Here is a 17,543-nt window from a genome sequence, read left to right as displayed (position 1 = left end):
GTCTCCGCTACGTCACTGCCGTTCCTTCGGCGGGGCGGGGACGGGATACACGGTTCTGCTTCCGTGTCGGCCCCCCCCCCACCCCCCGCCCCGGGCAGGCTCGGGGGGGTGGCGGCCCTGGCCATGCGGAGCCGGGGCGGGCGGCGGCGGCGGCGGCGCAGGGCACTGCCTGGGCTGCGGCGGGGCCCCATGGGTCTGGAGCGCCCCTTGGGCCGCCGGGGGTAGGGTAGGGTGGGGTGTCCCGTCGTGTGTCCGTGTTCCCCCCTCCCCCCCGCTCCCCGCCGCCATGTACACCTTCGTGGTGCGGGACGAGGGCAGCAGCGTGTACGCCGAGGTGAGCCGGCTCCTGCTGGCCAGCGGGCAGTGGCGGCGCCTCCGGAGGGACAATCCCCGCTTCAACCTGATGCTGGGCGAGAGGAACCGGCTCCCCTTCGGCAGGCTGGGTAAGGGTGCCGTGTGTCCTCCCCCGGGGCTCGGGAGCCGGTCTGCGGCTATGCCCCCCCCCCGCCCCGGTGGCCCCGCCGGCCACCCCCGCCGCAGCGTGGCGGTCCCCGCGGCCCGTCGCAGCCGCCTGTCGCCCCTGCAGTCAGGGCGTGCCCCGGCGGAGCCCCCCGCACTATTCGGGAGGGGGTGCCCCCGCACCCCTCTCACCGGGCTCCCTGTCACGGGGACCCGCGTCGCTCAGAACAAAGGGCGGAGACCGGCGAGGGGGGTGGGGGGGCTCCGTGCAGCCGCTTCCCGGCTCTCGGCATAAACCGGCCCGGCCCGGGGACCGGCTGTCCCTGCCGAGGGCTGCTGCCACCAGCCAGGGCTCAAAAGACCCCCCTGCCAAGCTCCCGGAGGTTGATTTCACCGGTGCGCTTCCCCCTCCCCCCCCACCCCCCCACCCCCAAACACCCAGCCAGGGCTTGGGGCGCTGCGCTGTGGCACAGCGTTGGGGGGGGGGCACCCGGGGACCACCATCGTATGTCGCAGACCCTCCGGGTCCCAGCGTCCCCCGGGTGCAGCCCCCACCTCCCGCCCTGCCTGCCTTGTCCTGCAGCTATGCGCTTGGGGCCGTTTTCACCATTGCGTGGGTTTGTGGGGAGCTCTGCGGTGCCAGTGGCATCCCCTGACACAGGGCAGGGGCCTTGCGGTGCTGAGCTTACACGGTATGGGGGTGTTTCTACGGTTTGGGACAGGTGGGAGGCACGCTCAAACCCTCGCCCCAGAGCCGAGGCCGATGGGGATGTGCCTCTGCAGGGGCGTGGTGGGGGTGGCAGCACATCTAGTCCCCACTTGGAGCTGGGTGAGGGTTATTCCAGAGGGTCTGTGTGTGTGTAGGGCCAGGCCACCTCCTACGCCCCCAGATGCACACCTTTTCCCCTGCTGTCTGACCCCCTCTGTGCCACTGCTAACACATGGGGCCCTGGGAGCTTCCCTGTGCAGGCTTGTCCCCTGCCTGCCGCGCGTACCACCTGTCCTGTGGCACAGCTATCCCGGCCCTCTGCCCCGCTGGATGGGGAAGAGCCCGGGAGCAGGGAGGAAGAGTGCCATGCACTGACTGTGAGCAGGGAGAGCCAAGCCAGGCACTGGCAACATTGTAGGGTGCGGAGGGGAGCAGAGATGCACTGTCATTGCCCATGGCTGGGGGAGAGCCGGCACGAGCCACAAGGCTGGCAGGTCCCCATGCACAGTGCCGGCTGCTGTGCTGGCTCCTGTCTCCAGGCCTGTCAGAGCAGGTTTGGGATGAGGACACTGCAGACCCCATCAGAGCCATGTGTTTCCCTCCTGCAGTCCCCTATGTCTGCATCCGATGGCTGCCAGGATGCTCCTGGCCTCACTCCCTGCCCTTGGGCCTGGTTTCTTCCTTCCTGGGGTGATTTTGCAGCACTGCTGCTGGCTGCAGAAAAATATTGGAGCAGGAGGAGCCCCCTCACCCCAGCAGCTCTGGGGCAGGACAGATTTTGCAGCCCCTTTCTTACAGTTGAGAACCAGCACCAACCGCTCTTTCAGATTTGCAAGTCACCAGCTCCAGCACCCTTGTCTCCACGTGTGTTTCTGAGTGGAAAGTCCCCATCACATGGTGATGCCATCTGGTCACCTCCTGGCGTTGAGGTGTCTGCAGCAGGCAGGGAAACACCGGGAGAGGCTTAAGAAGGGAGGATGCTCACGCACACTGTAGCCCTGCTGTAGCTTGCTGTAGCACAGCAAGCAGACCTGTGATTTAATGTGGCCAGCAGGCAGGGCTTGTGAGCATCAGGCTTTATTGCAGAACAAGTACAGCTCTTTGCTGTGAGTGGGCCTGCACAGCACGTCCAGCCATGGTGGGCTTGTGCCATCTCTTACTAACCCCTTCTATCCTCAAAAAGAGCCCTGGGGTGATAGAAGGGCTTCAGCGAGCCCTTCAGCATGCCAGATGCCTGAAAATTCAAACCATTTCTCACAGCCAAGACAGATCTACAACCCATGGGTAGGGACTATGCTTTGGCACCGGCTTCTTTAACCCATCCTCCTATAGCAGGAGCTGGTTGCCTGAAATCAGTAGAATCAAACAAAAAATAACATGGTTATTTTGGTACATCTTCCGAAAAGCTGTATCTTCTCTGGTACGTCTTCCTAAAGCTGGCTTGGTTTGGTTTTCCTAAAAGCTCTATGCAGTGGAAGCAGACATTAATTCATGGAACTGTAGGGATTTGCATTACTCAGGGGCTAAGCTAGATGGTTTGATATGGGAGAGGCATGGAAGAGGGGACTCTCAGCATGCACCGCTGCTTCTGTCCAGCTGCAGGGGCTTCTATTGCTCTCACTGATACCCTAATTCTTGGGGGATCATGCCCTTAAGCTGTGTCTGTATCTAAGTCTGTATCTAATGTAGCTAAGGGGAGGGAAAGGAGGAAGAGGCTGCAGAGGCCTCATGGAGCAGAGGATGCTGGACTATGCCCTGCCAGAGACAGGAGGATCACCAGTTTGCTCAGTGCCTTGACAGCTTTTTAAGCCTGCTAAATGCACGGTTTAGACCTTGCAACATGCCTAAGAACCCATCACCTTCCCACCTTGTGGACCCTTCTTGCTGACCACCGGCTCTACGTTGCTGCCCACTGCTCCATGGAGATGCTCAGGAAACCACTGAGGATGTGCCTCCCAGTGGGTCAGAGTTATCCGACAGCGGTAGTTTCAAAGCGGGTTTCAGCCACCTCTGTCCTCCTTCCGCCAGCCCCATTTCTCCATCACTGGTGACAGGGTGGACTGACCACTGTGGGGCAAAGCCCACCCAGAGTGGTGGGATCTTCTGGACCTCAATTCCTCCAGGAATCAAGCAAAATCCATAAACTGGAAATAGAAGGAAATATGACATCTTTTACTTATTTCTTTCAGTAAATTAGTACCTGGCAGTGCTGGCTACACACTGAAGTGTCTGAAGTTATAGATCTTTTCTGCAAGATGGTTTTCAGCTGTGTTGTATTTAAAGATCTGTGAATAAAATAGTGACCCAGGTCAGGGCCATGACTTTGGGGTTGAAATAGATATTCACTCTCTGTGACCTTGCAGCTGCCTGGTCTTTAAGGTAATGTTTGCTCTGGGCTTTTTTTCCCAGGCAAACACCAAGGAGGATAACTAACACTCTGAATCCTTCTTCAGGGTCTAAATCACTCCCACAAGCATTTTTTTGAAAAGAGAAGGTCAAGATGGAAGTAACTGCCATGCTTGGGGGATCCCCCTGGTCCTAGGCCATATCAAATCAGAGCAGTTTTCCATCATGTTTTGCCTATTGATGCCCCTGATGGTTCCTGCCACCAGTGACCCAGGTATTGCCCCAGGCTCCACTCAGCTCTTGCACATCCACGTTTGGCTGCACTGGTTGTGTGGGAGAGGCTGCATGGTGTTGTCCTTCAGACAGCTGCTGCCATCCTGTCACCCCAGAGAGCTTCCAGCTGAGCGCAAGTGTTTGTGTAGTATGAGAAGATGAAGGAAGGCAGGCTATGGTGTGAAGTCCAGTATTGGTAAGGAGGTAACCATCTATTTGGCGCTCTGTTTGGCTCTTGTGAGGCCACAGCTGGATACTGGGACCAGTTTGGGACTTGCCAATACAAGAAAGGCATAGACATCCTGGAGTGACTTCAGCAGGGGCCATCAGGATAGTCAAGGGGACACAGGACGGTAGTCAAGCACTGGGACAGGGACCTGTAGAAGCAGTACGATCTTCACCCTTAGAGCTACTCAGACTTTGACCAAACAAGAGGTTGGAGCAGAGACCCCCAGAGGTCCCTGCCCAACCCAGCTACCCAAGGGGCCTTGCTGCAGACTGCCAGAGGGAAGCAAGACTCTAAATCTTTTAATATTTCCTAGTGTTTTGTGATATCAGGTCTGACAGGGGATCCTGCTGTATCTAACAAAGAAGCAAGGCCCTTTCCTAAGCTATGATCCTGGTATCATGGTGCGCTTCCCTGCATCCTCCTACTGCATTTAAGAGTAACTGAAATCTTGGCTTTTAAAAAACTGCCACCAGCAAATGGAGAATACTTTTGGGTGGCGCTGCCAGTTCCCAGCGTGAATGAGGAAATGACTATTTTCCTTTGGAAAATGGAAGTGTCAGGTTCAAAACAGACTTGGGTAAATGCATGGTTTTTCGTAACTAAAAGAAAGAAACCAGAGGAGCCAGTTCCAGCTTAGAGCCTGCTTCTGTGATGCAGGGTAAGGAGACGGCCTCCTTTCTCTTCTCTACTGCACAGGTCCTTTGCACCAAGCAGATGTTTTTCCTTCATTAATTGAGAAGTTTGACCTCTTTGTTCCCCCTTCTTAGGCCATGAACCCGGACTTGTGCAGCTGGTGAATTACTACAGGGGAGCAGACAAGCTGTGCCGCAAAGCATCTCTGGTGAAGTAAGAAATTCACTGAAATGTTACATGGGATTGGCAGGAATTTTTCTTGTAACTGTTGTTGAGCGTTGAACCTGTTCAGAGGGTATTTCACAGAACAGCTGCCCTGGGAGTGTCATAGCATGTGCTGTCTTCAGACTCCTGTGCTGGTCTCTAGAGCTATCTGTGTGCACAAAGACCTCTTTGTAACTTCAGGGGAAATGCCATTTTCACTGAATTACATCTGCTTGAAACCATAGAGTGTATAGAATCAGATTAGAGCCAAATCAAAAGGAAAAAAAACCCAATGCATATCTGCTTTTTTCCTTGTAGACATTTAATTAAAACCACCTTTTATTCTCTGTTTCATACAGAGATGAGACACTAATATGCCTTTAGCTAATCAGATTTGTTGGTCAAACAAATGTTTGGAGACATCTCCAGGAAGAGCTCTGGGAGTTATTTCTGCATGAACAGCCGTGTCGGGGTCTCCTGGGGAAATGTGGATGAGCTTCACTGTAGATAACCCTCGTCCCTGTGCAGACTCTGCAGCCATTAGGGGATCTTCACGTCAGAGCTTAGTCTCCTTCAAGCGTTTGATTCCACGTTAGTGTCTGTGCTGCCTCTTGCTGATGCAGTCCTGCAGACTCTGCGTGCTGATCCGAGGCCTCTCCTTCCCCTGCAAAGAACCTGGTCACACTTGCTGTCTTTACAGTGGTGATGGTGTTTGTCAGGAACTAGCAGAGTATTTTTTAAACAAGTACTCATGGTACTCCCCAGCTGGATTTCTCTGCGGCCTGTGGTCTAGAGGCAGTGCTGAAAGTGCTGACGCACCTGTTTTTTGTCTCCTGAAGCTTGGCTGACCTTTCTAACTGTGGGTGAACCATGCATCAAGCTACTTATGAGCCCAAGGGACCACAAATGACATTCCCTGGGGCTCCCAGGGTGTCGCTGGCTGACTGCCATTTCAACAGAGAGGTGCAAATGCACAGAGAGAGTCAGCAAGTCATGACCTCTGCTTCTGGCCTTAAGCAAAGCACAGAGTGAGCATTCAGAGAGTCAGGCAGCTCCCTGGACTCTGAAATAAAACAGGCCTGGGCTCCTCTAACAGGAGTTTGCTGGCATCTCTAGGCATTACTGGCAGGAGAGATGTGCCAGAGCGATTGGAGACTGCATGATGCAAGGAGGGTCCCAGACACCTTGGGACACGAAACGTGTAGCTGTGTCCTTGCTTTCAGTGGGTTCCCAGTGGTCTTCATCTGCAGCTGGGACACCTGATCAGATCTCAGTGGGGATGGGATCAAGAGCTAAGCACCAGCACAGAGAACGTTACTGCTCTGGCTTCCCTTTTGCCTGTTTGTTGACGTCATCCTTCCTGCCCTGTTCCGTGTTAGCAAACACACCTCCTCAGTTCCCTTGTGCAGAGATGATGCAGGGAATGTGCCACAACCTCTAGTTACATGGAAACTTCTCTACTGATTGTTTCATAATATCCATAGTATTTACAAAATGTTTAATGGAAGTGTGCAGCTCTGGTTCAAAGAGTGGTGCTTGACTGCAGGTTGGGTTTCCCATGATATCCTTAGGAATACCCCAATTTCAAGGGTCCAAGGAAAATATAATCATTTAGCACAGGCTATCTGTAAGCTGCCATTCATCATCAAGTGAAAGAACCCAGTTAATGATGATTTTTACTTATTAAATGATGTCCATGCAGGTGTGGACACTCTGGAGATTAACAGCCTGTCTCTCTTCACCCAGGCTAATCAAGACAAGCCCTGAACTATCGGAGTCCTGCACATGGTTCCCCGAGTCGTATGTGATTTACCCAACAAACTTGAAGACCCCCGTGGCTCCAGCACAGAATGGAATTCGCCATCTCATAAACAACACAAGGACAGATGAGCGGGAAGTCTTCTTGGCAGCTTACAACAGGCGGCGGGAAGGCAAAGAAGGCAACGTATGGATTGCCAAGTCCTCAGCGGGTGCCAAAGGTTCATTCTCCAGCAAAATGAGCCACCTTCTTGTTATTCCTTACTCTTTACTTGATCAGTAGAGTCCTGGGCTTTGGCTGAGCCTAGCCTGTCTGTGAAGGGCTTCACCTACCAACTCCATGCCAGTTGAGCCAGCATAGGGGGGTGCTTCATCTGCTTGGCGGCATGGGGCTCCTGACAAGTATTGTAACATGTGCATGCTACCTAGGACATGGATGGCAGTGAAAGACCCTGCACTTTTCTGCATGCGCAACTCAAAATACAGGAAAGTTTGCTGCAGGGAGAAGGCAGCAGGGATGAGCAGGCGAGGGGAATGTGGAGAGCAGGAGATAACAGGGAGCAGAACAGGATATGGGGAGGAGGGCAGCAGACAGGACAGCAGCCTTCAACGGCAAGGAGCCCAGCTCTCCATGTTGCAGCTAAGCCTGGTTTCAGTTGGCCAGAAATAGCACTGCTTGTCGTTCAACCAAACCCAGATGCCTGGTGCCAGTGGCCTACCTGTGGTCACACTGAGAGACTGGCTGAGCAGCCATGAGCTCAGTGCATCGAAATTACACCCAAGCCTCAGGGGAAGGTACCAGAGCAACGACAAGCAATGTCATGTCTGTATGTCCCTTTAATTTGAATAAGGCGATAGATACCTAAGTGATAATGTGTCCTTCCTTGTTCCAGGGTCATTGCTTTGCTCGCTTTACAGAAATAATGAGCTATTAGACGGGATAGCTGGACACAGCTATAGATGGAATGCTTTGGTAACGAAGTGCTGTCTGTCAGTTACAGCAGTATCACAATGATACTGTATCATCGTGAATATCAAAATGGCTTTACGAAAACTTGCCTTGCCATGTGTGCAGGCCCGAGGCGGCAGAGCCCAGCCCGAGGAAGGACCTGGTCTTTTCAAAAGGAACAAGCCCACATGTATTACTCATATTTGCAGAGTCATTTTTAATGCAGTCTTACAAAAATCACCAGGGAATGTGGAAGCCAGAGGTGGCTGCAGGGAAGCTGCATGATAAAGCTGTCCTTCAGGCTGGCTTCTTTCACTGCTTTGCTCTCTTGGCTGTGTTACCAAGAAGCATCAGAAGAGAATATGCTTATTTTCATCAGGGAGGAAGGGCAGGTGAGTCCTTTCATTATGCCAGTTGAGGGAATGTGTTTGTGGTATAACTGCCTGGCAAAGAATCAGTCAGAGCAATTGAAAAGGCCATCGCTGTGGTTCACTGCAGGATGGGGAGGTTTATACTCACCACATCCTTTACTCAAGTGCGATCCCATTTTTTCTGCATTAATGCAGAGTAAGCTTTCATATTCATCAGTGTGCTGCAGAACTCAAGCTGGGAATTAAAGTGGAAAGCAGAGCCTCATGTTAATCTTCTAGAGGGAAGTTTTAAATGTCTAGGGATTACTTCTGATGAAGAAAGCTGTCGGTGTTAATTGCCAATGCAGATCCAGCTCAGGCACAGGGCCTGACTCGGGACAGGTCCAGTGGAAGCTTAGTTGCCCATGAGTAAAAAGAAAATTAAAGGTTTAAGATGTCCTGACTTAAAAGTTGAGAGATTTTCCAACTGTGGCTAGAGGTTTTAATGTTTTCTTTGAGAGAAGGGACAGCTGCCCCACATAAGCTGCTTTGCTGCTGGGTTGCTGACTTGGTACACAGTTAAGCTAACCTCCCCCTTAATTCACTGCCTGTCAGTGCAGAATGGGTGCCTGCTGATCTTCCCACTGCAGGGCCTTTACTGGCTTACAGAGATGTTTCCCTCCTTCCCCCAGTGCACAGCCTGTGGTTGTAGCAATACAATTTTCTACTTGGCTCTGCTGTGATCAGGGGACTAAAAATCTTGCCCCCTGCATAAAACATGGGTGAGAAAGATACTTTGATGAATGGGCTTCTTTTGGTGGAGGATGCTAGGACAGGTAGGGGGTCAGTAAGGCTGGGAAGCTGTGACTCACGGGTATGCAAAGCACGAAGCAGTGAAAGTACCTGCAGGGCTGTGTTGACTGTGACCTTCAGAAGTCACAGCTAGGTGGATTTTCCATGGGATGATCCTGTCAAACCCTGTCTGTGCTCCAAACCTGTGTTCTGTCCCCAATACGCTCTTGAATAGTGTTTGTTTCCTTTCACTCAGCATTTCCTCCAAAACACTTAGCACAAAATTAAGTCTAAGTCATCAGCTTTAGTCCAAGAAGTTAACTAAATGCCTGAAGACTGGACATAGTGCCAGTGAAGTGTTAGATAATTTCACCTGAGTTGGTTTATCCCTCTTGTGGCACAGTGTCATCCCTTTATCAAATCCCAGGAGGGATATATTCTCTCTTCATTGCTCTGCAGCAATCGTTTCATATCTGCACTCTTGCAAGAAATGAACAGCAACAGCTTCAGGCGAAATGTGGCAGTGTTTAAATGGCACATATAACTTCTTTAATGAAGAGCTTCCACAGCAGGGGAAAACACTGACTACATGGATGAACATTTTGAAACAGTTCTCCTAATTCAGCAATGATTTTAATAGTAACTTAAATGAACTCGGTGAGCAGGGGAACACTGTGTAAGTGTGCATGTGTGACTGCCTCTGGCAGCCAGAGAAGCCAGGCAGGGGGATAAAGTCTGAGCCTAGGATAAAAAAACCCACAAAGCTCCCTCACCAAAGAAAAAAAAAAGGGGAGGTGGGGAAGAAAAATCTTACAAACTGTTTTCAAACCACTGAAAAACAGATAAACAAACCAAAATTCAACAAGTGCTGAACACATGCGCTCCCCACCTCACCAAGCCCAGCTGTAAAAGCAAAGTCCTGCAAACCAAGCAGCTGCCTCACTGCTTGCCGAAGTCCCCGTCTGCCATGCATTGCCTTGCACCTAAATATCCACCACCCTGTAGACAAGCCCCAGGCAGGCCACGTTATCTCAGGTACCCTTGGTTCCCATTTGCATTAGCTCCAGTTACTGGGGAGCCAGAAACTCTGTGGTGTGGTAACGGGGAGATCCCTCCACAGATTTACTGCCTGACATTGAGTGAATGTGACACTGCTTGGGCACTGGCCAGCCCTGGGGCCGTGGGTTCTTGCATGTCATGTTATGTGACTTGGGCCCTGAAAAAACTCCAGCAAAGGTAGGAGGATCCTCTACCCAATTTTGTCTTTGTCTTTCTGTGCCAGGGGAAGGGATCCTGATTTCTTCAGAGGCTGCAGAGCTCCTGGACTTCATCGACGAGCAGGGACAAGTGCATGTGATTCAGAAATACCTGGAGAAGCCTCTGCTTTTAGAGCCAGGGCATCGTAAGTTTGACATCAGGTAACCTTTTCTGCTTTTGTAATAATAACAGTTTTCATTTTCATGCTGTTTCTTTTTAAGCCACTGAGACTAGAGTTTGTTCTCTCACCCCCCCAGGAGCTGGGTTCTCGTGGATCATCAATATAATATCTACCTCTACAGAGAGGGTGTCCTGCGGACCTCTTCCGAACCATATAACAGTGCTAATTTCCAGGACAAAACCTGCCACTTGACCAATCACTGCATTCAGAAGGAATATTCCAAAAACTACGGGCGGTATGAGGAAGGGAATGAAATGTTCTTCGAGGAGTTCAACCAGTATCTGATGGATGCCCTGAACACAACGCTTGAGAACAGCATCTTACTGCAAATCAAACACATAATAAGGTAGCCAGCTGCCTGTTGCATAGGGGGACATAACCCTTCAGTGACAGGGAATGTGTATGGACACAGCTGGCTAAGCAGACAGACCAACAAGGGAAGGGTTTCAACTGCATAAATTTAGGATAGAGCCATAAACACCACAATGTCATTACTCAATGAAAAGGGACCTCCGTAGGTGCCGTTCTCTCAAGGGTATGTGTCAGTGTGTCTGCATTTTGCCAACTGTGGCTGGAGAAGGATGGAATGAGATCACCTGGTAAGGGAAGAGGGTAGGTCGAAAGACAGGGCAAGGAGAGGTGGAGGTTAAAAAAGGTATAAGGTGTAAGAGGGGAAATGAAGCTGGACTCAAGTCTGCAGGATCTCACTGCTTCCCCCACCATCAGGAAGCAGCAGCATATCTCATTGGTATAGGTCATCTTACTCACTTCACAGAGAGACAGCTACCTCCTGGGCATGGAAAGTACCTGAAGAGAGATCTTGGACATCACAGTGCTGCAGACAATCCAGGTCTTGACAAATTCATCCTCCATGGCGGAATTTGTTTTGCAAGTACCCCATCACTGTTACACCAAAAAGTTGTGACATGATTTTTGAGGGACTTGGAGTCAAATAAGCTCTCAATGGAAGTTCCTTGGGAACCTGGTGCAGCCCTTTGTGGCTCTGCCTTCTGCTCCAGGCTCTAACTGCACCTCATGTTTTTTAGCTTGCCTAATCCAGTAGTGAGGGTGGATGCTCCTCTGAAGCTCTTTAGGAGTTAACTCAGGGGTGTCCCCACATGTGTTTTGATGGTTGCATGATCTCACTGACAGGGACCTGCTTACCGTGACGTGTTGGATATAGCTTGTAATTTGGGGCAGTCCCAGGGCAACAGGGGACCCCCTCCACTTAACTGTGCTATGCACACACCCTCAGAAGCTGCAGGGCAACAGGTATGTCTGCAGGGCTTTTAATCTTGGGTTTCTGTTTTTCCCTTCACAGAAGCTGCCTTATGTGTATAGAGCCTGCAATCAGCACAAAGCATCTGCACTACCAGAGCTTCCAGCTCTTTGGCTTTGACTTCATGGTGGATGAGGAGCTGAAGGTCTGGCTGATAGAAGTCAATGGGGCCCCGGCATGTGCCCAGTGAGTAATCAGTTTCCCTAATACCCGTGCAGCGCTGCCATTCACATGCCTCACCCAAAACAGTGTCCCAGCTCCAAGAGAAAAAGGTGGAAAAAAGTGAATGGCAGGGGAGTTTTCCAGGCTAACCCATACCAGACACTGCTCTAAGAGCCAGTTGATACAAGCTTGTTGCTCCTGCCTCTGATATTCCCCAGCTTCTTTCCTGTGTGAGATGGGGCACTAACCTCAGTTTTTGGACAAGTGGGTTTGAATATTGACGCTGTTGGGTTGAAGTTATGTTGCAGAGTTAACACTTTGGGGGTCTGGGTTTCTCAGCCTCTTTTGTGGAGCTGCTGGTGGATGGTCTTTACCTGCACACATGGTAAATGAGCAGCATTAAGGGCAGCAGCTGGAAGTGAGTGACTGAACTTGCGGTCAGCAGGAGCCCAGAGCACACTGTGGATGCTGCAGGCATTGGATCAGAGCCTCCACCAGCCACAGAGAGACTGGGACAGCCAAACAGCTGTGGCCATGAACATCTCTGCATAGGGAGGTGCTGTATTATATGACTGAGACAATTATGGAGACTAGAAATCTTTGCTAAATGGGCATCTGTATCATGTACAACCCAGCAAAACAGAACAGGCTATACATCACTACATTAGAATATGATTAGATTAGATGTAGATTAGATTAGATATAGATGGAATTACATGTAGGTTAAATTAGATTAGATCATCACTAACAGTAGACAAAAAATACAGGTCAAACCTACCAGACAGCATTTTCAGTAGCCCTTTCAGGGCTAGGGCTTGGGGAGCTTTCGGTGTTCAGGATGCACTGTTCACCATGTGCGCCGTGGTGTGATACCGCCTTGCACCTCCTTATGTTGCTGTATGGGTAGAATTTGGCTGTTGCTGGGTGGATTTAGGTTGCAGCAATGCCCTGTTTGCTTTGTGCCTCTATTGGCACTTGGAAGCCATCGAAAGCAGCTGAGGTAGGTTTTGACTATTTGTGGCTTCTCTTCAGGTTTATTCTAATTTATAGCACCCATATCACACAGTTCCTATTTCAAAGACAAAAAATTGGCTGCTGAAAGCAGTAACATTCCCAGAAGCTGGAAAAAAGTCTTACTATCATGTAGCCCCAAAGGCACAGGATGACAGACATTGTTAATGCTAGTAAAGACAGCTTTGGTTCTAAAAACATCCCAGATGCCAGCATGTTCAGATAAGTTACACATGTATTTCCTCCAGCAGAAAGTGAAGCTATTGTTAACTCATTTCTCAAATACCATGTCTCTCTTCTCCCTAATCCTGCTCTGCATGAGCTGTGTCATGGTGAAACACAACCCACTCTTCCAGAGGGTCCTGTGAAGTCTCTGTGCCTGGTCATGAGCTGATGTGCACAGCTGCACCCCAGCGCAGCGTTTCATCAAACCATGAATGCATCAGGGCACTCCCTCTGGGGCACAACCCCACATGAACAGGGTCTGGTGCGATAATCATGACTCCCTGAGTTGGAAGGCTGGTACAGGAGGTGCTCAACTGTTGTCTATCCCCATGTACCATGCAGTGACTCAAGTCTGGTACCTGAGGGTGTGGAGACTCTGCTCAGAAGCCTGTTCTGACAGTAAACCTAGGTAATGGGTTTTGTGGTCCTGTCTGGCAGAGAGCAATATTAGGAATGAGAGCACCATTGAAAAAGAAGGTGGTTACTGGGGTAGGCAGGGAGGGGATGGAAGAGATGCCACCCTCCTGCCATTTGCCACCCTGGAGTGACCAGTAATGGGAGCAGGGTCTTGCAGATCCTGCTGAGAAGATGCATGTCTGTGTAAAAATTGGTCAGGGGCTGGTTTGTCCTGCCTGGCATCTGATTCTTTTTGTCTCATCTCTTAGGAAGCTGTATGCAGAGCTCTGCCAAGGAATCGTGGATGTAGCCATCTCTAGCGTTTTCCCCCTCAATGACACTGGCCAGAAGACGAGCCAGCCATCATCGATCTTTATCAAGCTGTGATGACGACAGGAATGCCTCTGCTGTGCACAGGGAGAGACTGCACACATTGGGTCAGCAGAGTTCAGTGGCTTATCTCAGTACCATGCCAAAAAGTGATAGAGACAGGCTTCTTATTTACTGGGAAATCATGGGGAAGAACAGCAAACCAGGCATCCACACAGAGCTGCAATGAGCCAGAGCTGCTCGGATAACTCTGCCTGCAATCACCAAAATCCACTTTAGAAGCAGCTCGTGTGGCTTTGATATCTGAAACAAATCTCTCTGGGAGAACAACAAAACAACCTTAAAATGAACCCCCAACAGGGATACTATAATACTGTATTAGCTCCTCCTTTTCTATAGAGATAACATTGGGTTTTTTAAGGGAACTGAGCGAAGAGAATGATGATCTTCCAGGACATCATGGCTGGGAAGTTGTCCTCCTCCCGCTGTGTTTCTTCTTTCCTCACCTACTGCATCATTAGTGCCTTAGCTCAGCTCCAAATAGGTGACTCCTTTCCTTTGTTCCTGCTCTATTATGTAGAAAGGAGCAAGCTCTCTTGCATTGCAGGATGGCTAAAACCAGGAACACCAAGAATTCGGCTTCCATAGATTATTTTCCAAGCTGGTTGGCTGAACAGCCAGGCAACGGCTGGCAAAAGGGTGCTGAACTGCAGGCGGTGAATTAACCCAAGCAAGGAAGGCAATTTTGTTTATATATAGCTATCCCTTTTCCTAATGAGATTTGAATCAGTGTCCATCCCAGTCTGATGCAGTTGGATTCCATTTAAAAGAGATAGAGAGACACCCCCCACCTCAGGGCTCACCAGCAGGCTGTAGGATTTCTAGCATCACTTTTGTGCTGCGAGTGTTTCAAATAGCAGAAACCCGATCTCCTCAGTTTCTTTTGAGACACTGCAGTGAATTTAGACTTTTCTCTCAGCTCTCACCTTCATGCCTTTCAGGCTTGAATCAGAAATATTTCAACACAAATTATTTTTATCCCATTTGATCCTGCCAATTTTATTCCTCTCCATTTGACAAATATTGCAATTTTCTGCCCTGAATGCAGTCCACAGCTCAGTCCCAGCTAGGAGGAAGGTGGGTGAGGTTTTGTAGACCAGGAATGAGATTCTTTGTGTATAGGTTTGCCACACAGCTGGAAAGGCAGGTGTTTGGGAGGTGAGGGGGTTTAAATTCCTTGAGGTCCCTGAATTTAGAGCTAACATCTACTTTGACACCTAAATCCCCGGGATGTTGCCCACACTGTGAAGTGTATCTGAATTTTCAGTGAGAGCCCAGCACATCCCTCCTAAGGTGGAGCTCTTTGCAGAACACAGCGGCACCTGTAACAGCAGCAGGCTTTGTGGGGGGTGTTCAGGGCTGTGTTCTGCTGCCTCTGGCAGGGAGAGAAGGTTGGCACTGAAATAAACTGGCTGCTGTTACCCAAAACAAACAAACAAACAAGAAGAGATTGTGGAGGCTACAAGCTTCTGGCTGCCTGTGTGAAATGGGAAGTGAATCAAGCAATGGGATTGCTGCCTCCCTCAGAAAATCCTAGCGCTTTGGCAGACTCATCTCTGCTCGTGACAGAGATTTCAGAGGTCTTTGTGCCAGCAGACAATCCTGGCACCTTTCTGTAGGCAGGACTGAAGTGCGCAGGCCTCCTTGGAATGATGCATTTTGATCATGCTGTCATGGAATGGACATTCATCATGACATGCTGTGAGTCCACAAGTGGCACCATTTCACACAGGGTCACTTGAATCCAGGAGGGAACAGAGAGCTTAGCAAAACCCTGCGGACGCATCATAGAGAGGACACATCCCAAGAGCTGCACAGGCACCCCTGAAGTTGTCAATGCCCTGAAGTGCGACGTGGATCCACATCTGTAGGGGGTGTGGTGGATGCAGGTGCACTGGTGCACATCAAAAAGTGACAGGGAGCATGAGCTGTGTGAAAACGGGGCTGCAGCTTTGTTCCCCTGCGCTACAAGTGCTGGTGGGTGGCTTCACTTCCAGTGAGACCCCGAGTTCCAGGTCTGGTCTCTGGGTTTTGGGCCTTGTGGGTGTTTAGAGAGGGACTGTGAATGCGTAAGTTTGTGAGATGGGAAGCACTGGGTGATAAGCTGGGAGAGGGGTGTGGAGGAAGGGCTGGTTGGTTTTTTTTTTTTAAAACCTATGATAGCACATAGGTGCCAAAATTTCACTGCAGGCCAGGTAAAACGAAGTGGTAACACTCCAAGGTAAAATGTAGTCTGAAACAGTTGTAACTCAACTTGCAAAGTTGACCACCTCTCCATTGGCATTTTCCCATGTTAGCTGATGTGAGCTTAAAAATTACACCTTTTTACCCAGCAAAGGGAAGATCTAAAAGCAATGGCTCTGGTCAAGGATGTACCTGAGGTGACAGAGGAGACGTTGGGCTCTCGCAAGCTCTAGGGCAGACAAAAGCAGAGCGCAAAGTGAGAAGAGAAAATTTTCCCCATCATAATGAAATGAGAAGTGTTTATTTTCTGGAGTGATAGACCCATCCTTCTTTTCCCCTTGAAAGGGAAGTTAAAAAAATTAATCTCCCTTACCGCACAGTAACATGAGATTCCTGCTGACGTAGTGGGATAAGGGCAAGAAAGCTGCCTGAATGCAGGCAAAAGCAGCAGTGCCCACTGGAGCAGCTAGTGCTGCCAGGAGGAGCAGTGACTCAGGAGCCTCTGCCTAACTCCAAGGCCTTCCCCCTTTTTCCCCCCGGGTTGTACTGTGGCACATCAGCAGCCGGCCATTTTTGCTGTTCAGCTGAAAGTGGGGCTTCTACTTGATGGCAGAGCCGTGACCACGGTCAATGCAGCTATTAATAATCTGCCTTTCCAGCTGGGCTTGGGGGAGATAGTGATTCAGGGACGCTTTAATCATTGGCTTGTTTGCTGAATTTTTCAGAAATAAACAACAGCCTCTGGAGGAAAACAGCAGGTTTTGCATGTATTTACCACCTGCTCTCAAAGTGCTCCCCAAGGTAAAGCACATGAGGTAAATGATAAAGGATGGAGAGCACGGTGCCTAAGGTCTTTCCCAAAATATTAGCTACAAGGTGGAGGAGAGGATGTGTGTATGGCTGAGGCCTGAACAATGCAGCCACGGGTGCATCTTGCAAGCAATGCTCACAAGCCCTTGTAAGACTTTTGTTTCTTTTTTTAGGAATACACAACAATAGATGTTTTCTAGCTTATTTCAGCTAAAAGGTCAATAGAAAAGGTCTTACCCTCTTTCCCGAGCTTTCACAAAGGATAGTGCTGGGTTTCCAGAAGACACGTTTCATCCTGCAGAATGTCTCTTGTTTTAGTTGTATCCCTTAATGTCAGCCATGAAGGATTTCAGGCCCAGGTGCTCTGGCTGTGTTTTCCAGCAGGGTCTGGTTCCGCTGGACTCTGGGTTTCAGATAACTCCCATGTGGCTTGTCTCATACCAGGTTAGTCATGATTACCATGCAACAGCTGTTGTGCTCCTGCTGAAATCCGGTGGCCGGCCACAGCCCCTGGAAAATGGCAGAGAAGTCTAAGAAAGGCTCAAAAGCTGCTTCATCCAGGTGGCCCGGCTTCACAGCCCTGCTGTGACCTTCAGGACTGCTTGCATGTCCCTGCTCCCAGCATTTCTTGTTCTCCACGTGCAGTTCTCCCCCAGGAGAGCAATGCTCTGCCATACATAGGTTCATAATCATGCCTCATTGTCAGTGTCCACTATGGCAGCCCTCAGAAGACCCTGGTGTTGAGAGGATGGTGGGGGGCATGTGGCGCTGCCAAGCTGGCAGCCCGCCAGGCTCCAGTTGGTGTCCCCAGCTCCTCTGATGTCAGCATGTGCATGTGGGGCTGGTGGGTGCCTGAGTTCGTGGATCTCCAATGACTCTATCCACATCTCTCCTAAACCATCATTAAAACATCATGCAAACCCCACAGCCTGCAGTGTTTCCTTGG

The 17,543-nt window shown here is 50.3% G+C and overlaps 1 protein-coding gene across 1 annotated transcript; it reads left to right on the top strand.

The window, feature by feature from the left end:
* Positions 1–24: 24 nt before the first annotated feature.
* TTL (tubulin tyrosine ligase) lies at positions 25–17,520 on the top strand. The gene is made up of 7 exons (XM_075088568.1): positions 25–443; positions 4,784–4,862; positions 6,600–6,832; positions 9,985–10,120; positions 10,217–10,486; positions 11,462–11,605; positions 13,483–17,520. Exons 1-7 carry the CDS (start codon positions 287–289, stop codon positions 13,598–13,600), a joined length of 1,137 nt encoding a protein of 378 aa, XP_074944669.1. The 5' UTR covers positions 25–286; the 3' UTR covers positions 13,601–17,520.
* Positions 17,521–17,543: the final 23 nt, after the last annotated feature.

Source organism: Phalacrocorax aristotelis, chromosome 3 (genome assembly GCF_949628215.1).
Source record: "Phalacrocorax aristotelis chromosome 3, bGulAri2.1, whole genome shotgun sequence".
Classification (NCBI taxonomy): Eukaryota; Metazoa; Chordata; class Aves; order Suliformes; family Phalacrocoracidae; genus Phalacrocorax; species Phalacrocorax aristotelis.
This window is presented reverse-complemented; position numbering and strand designations above follow the sequence as displayed.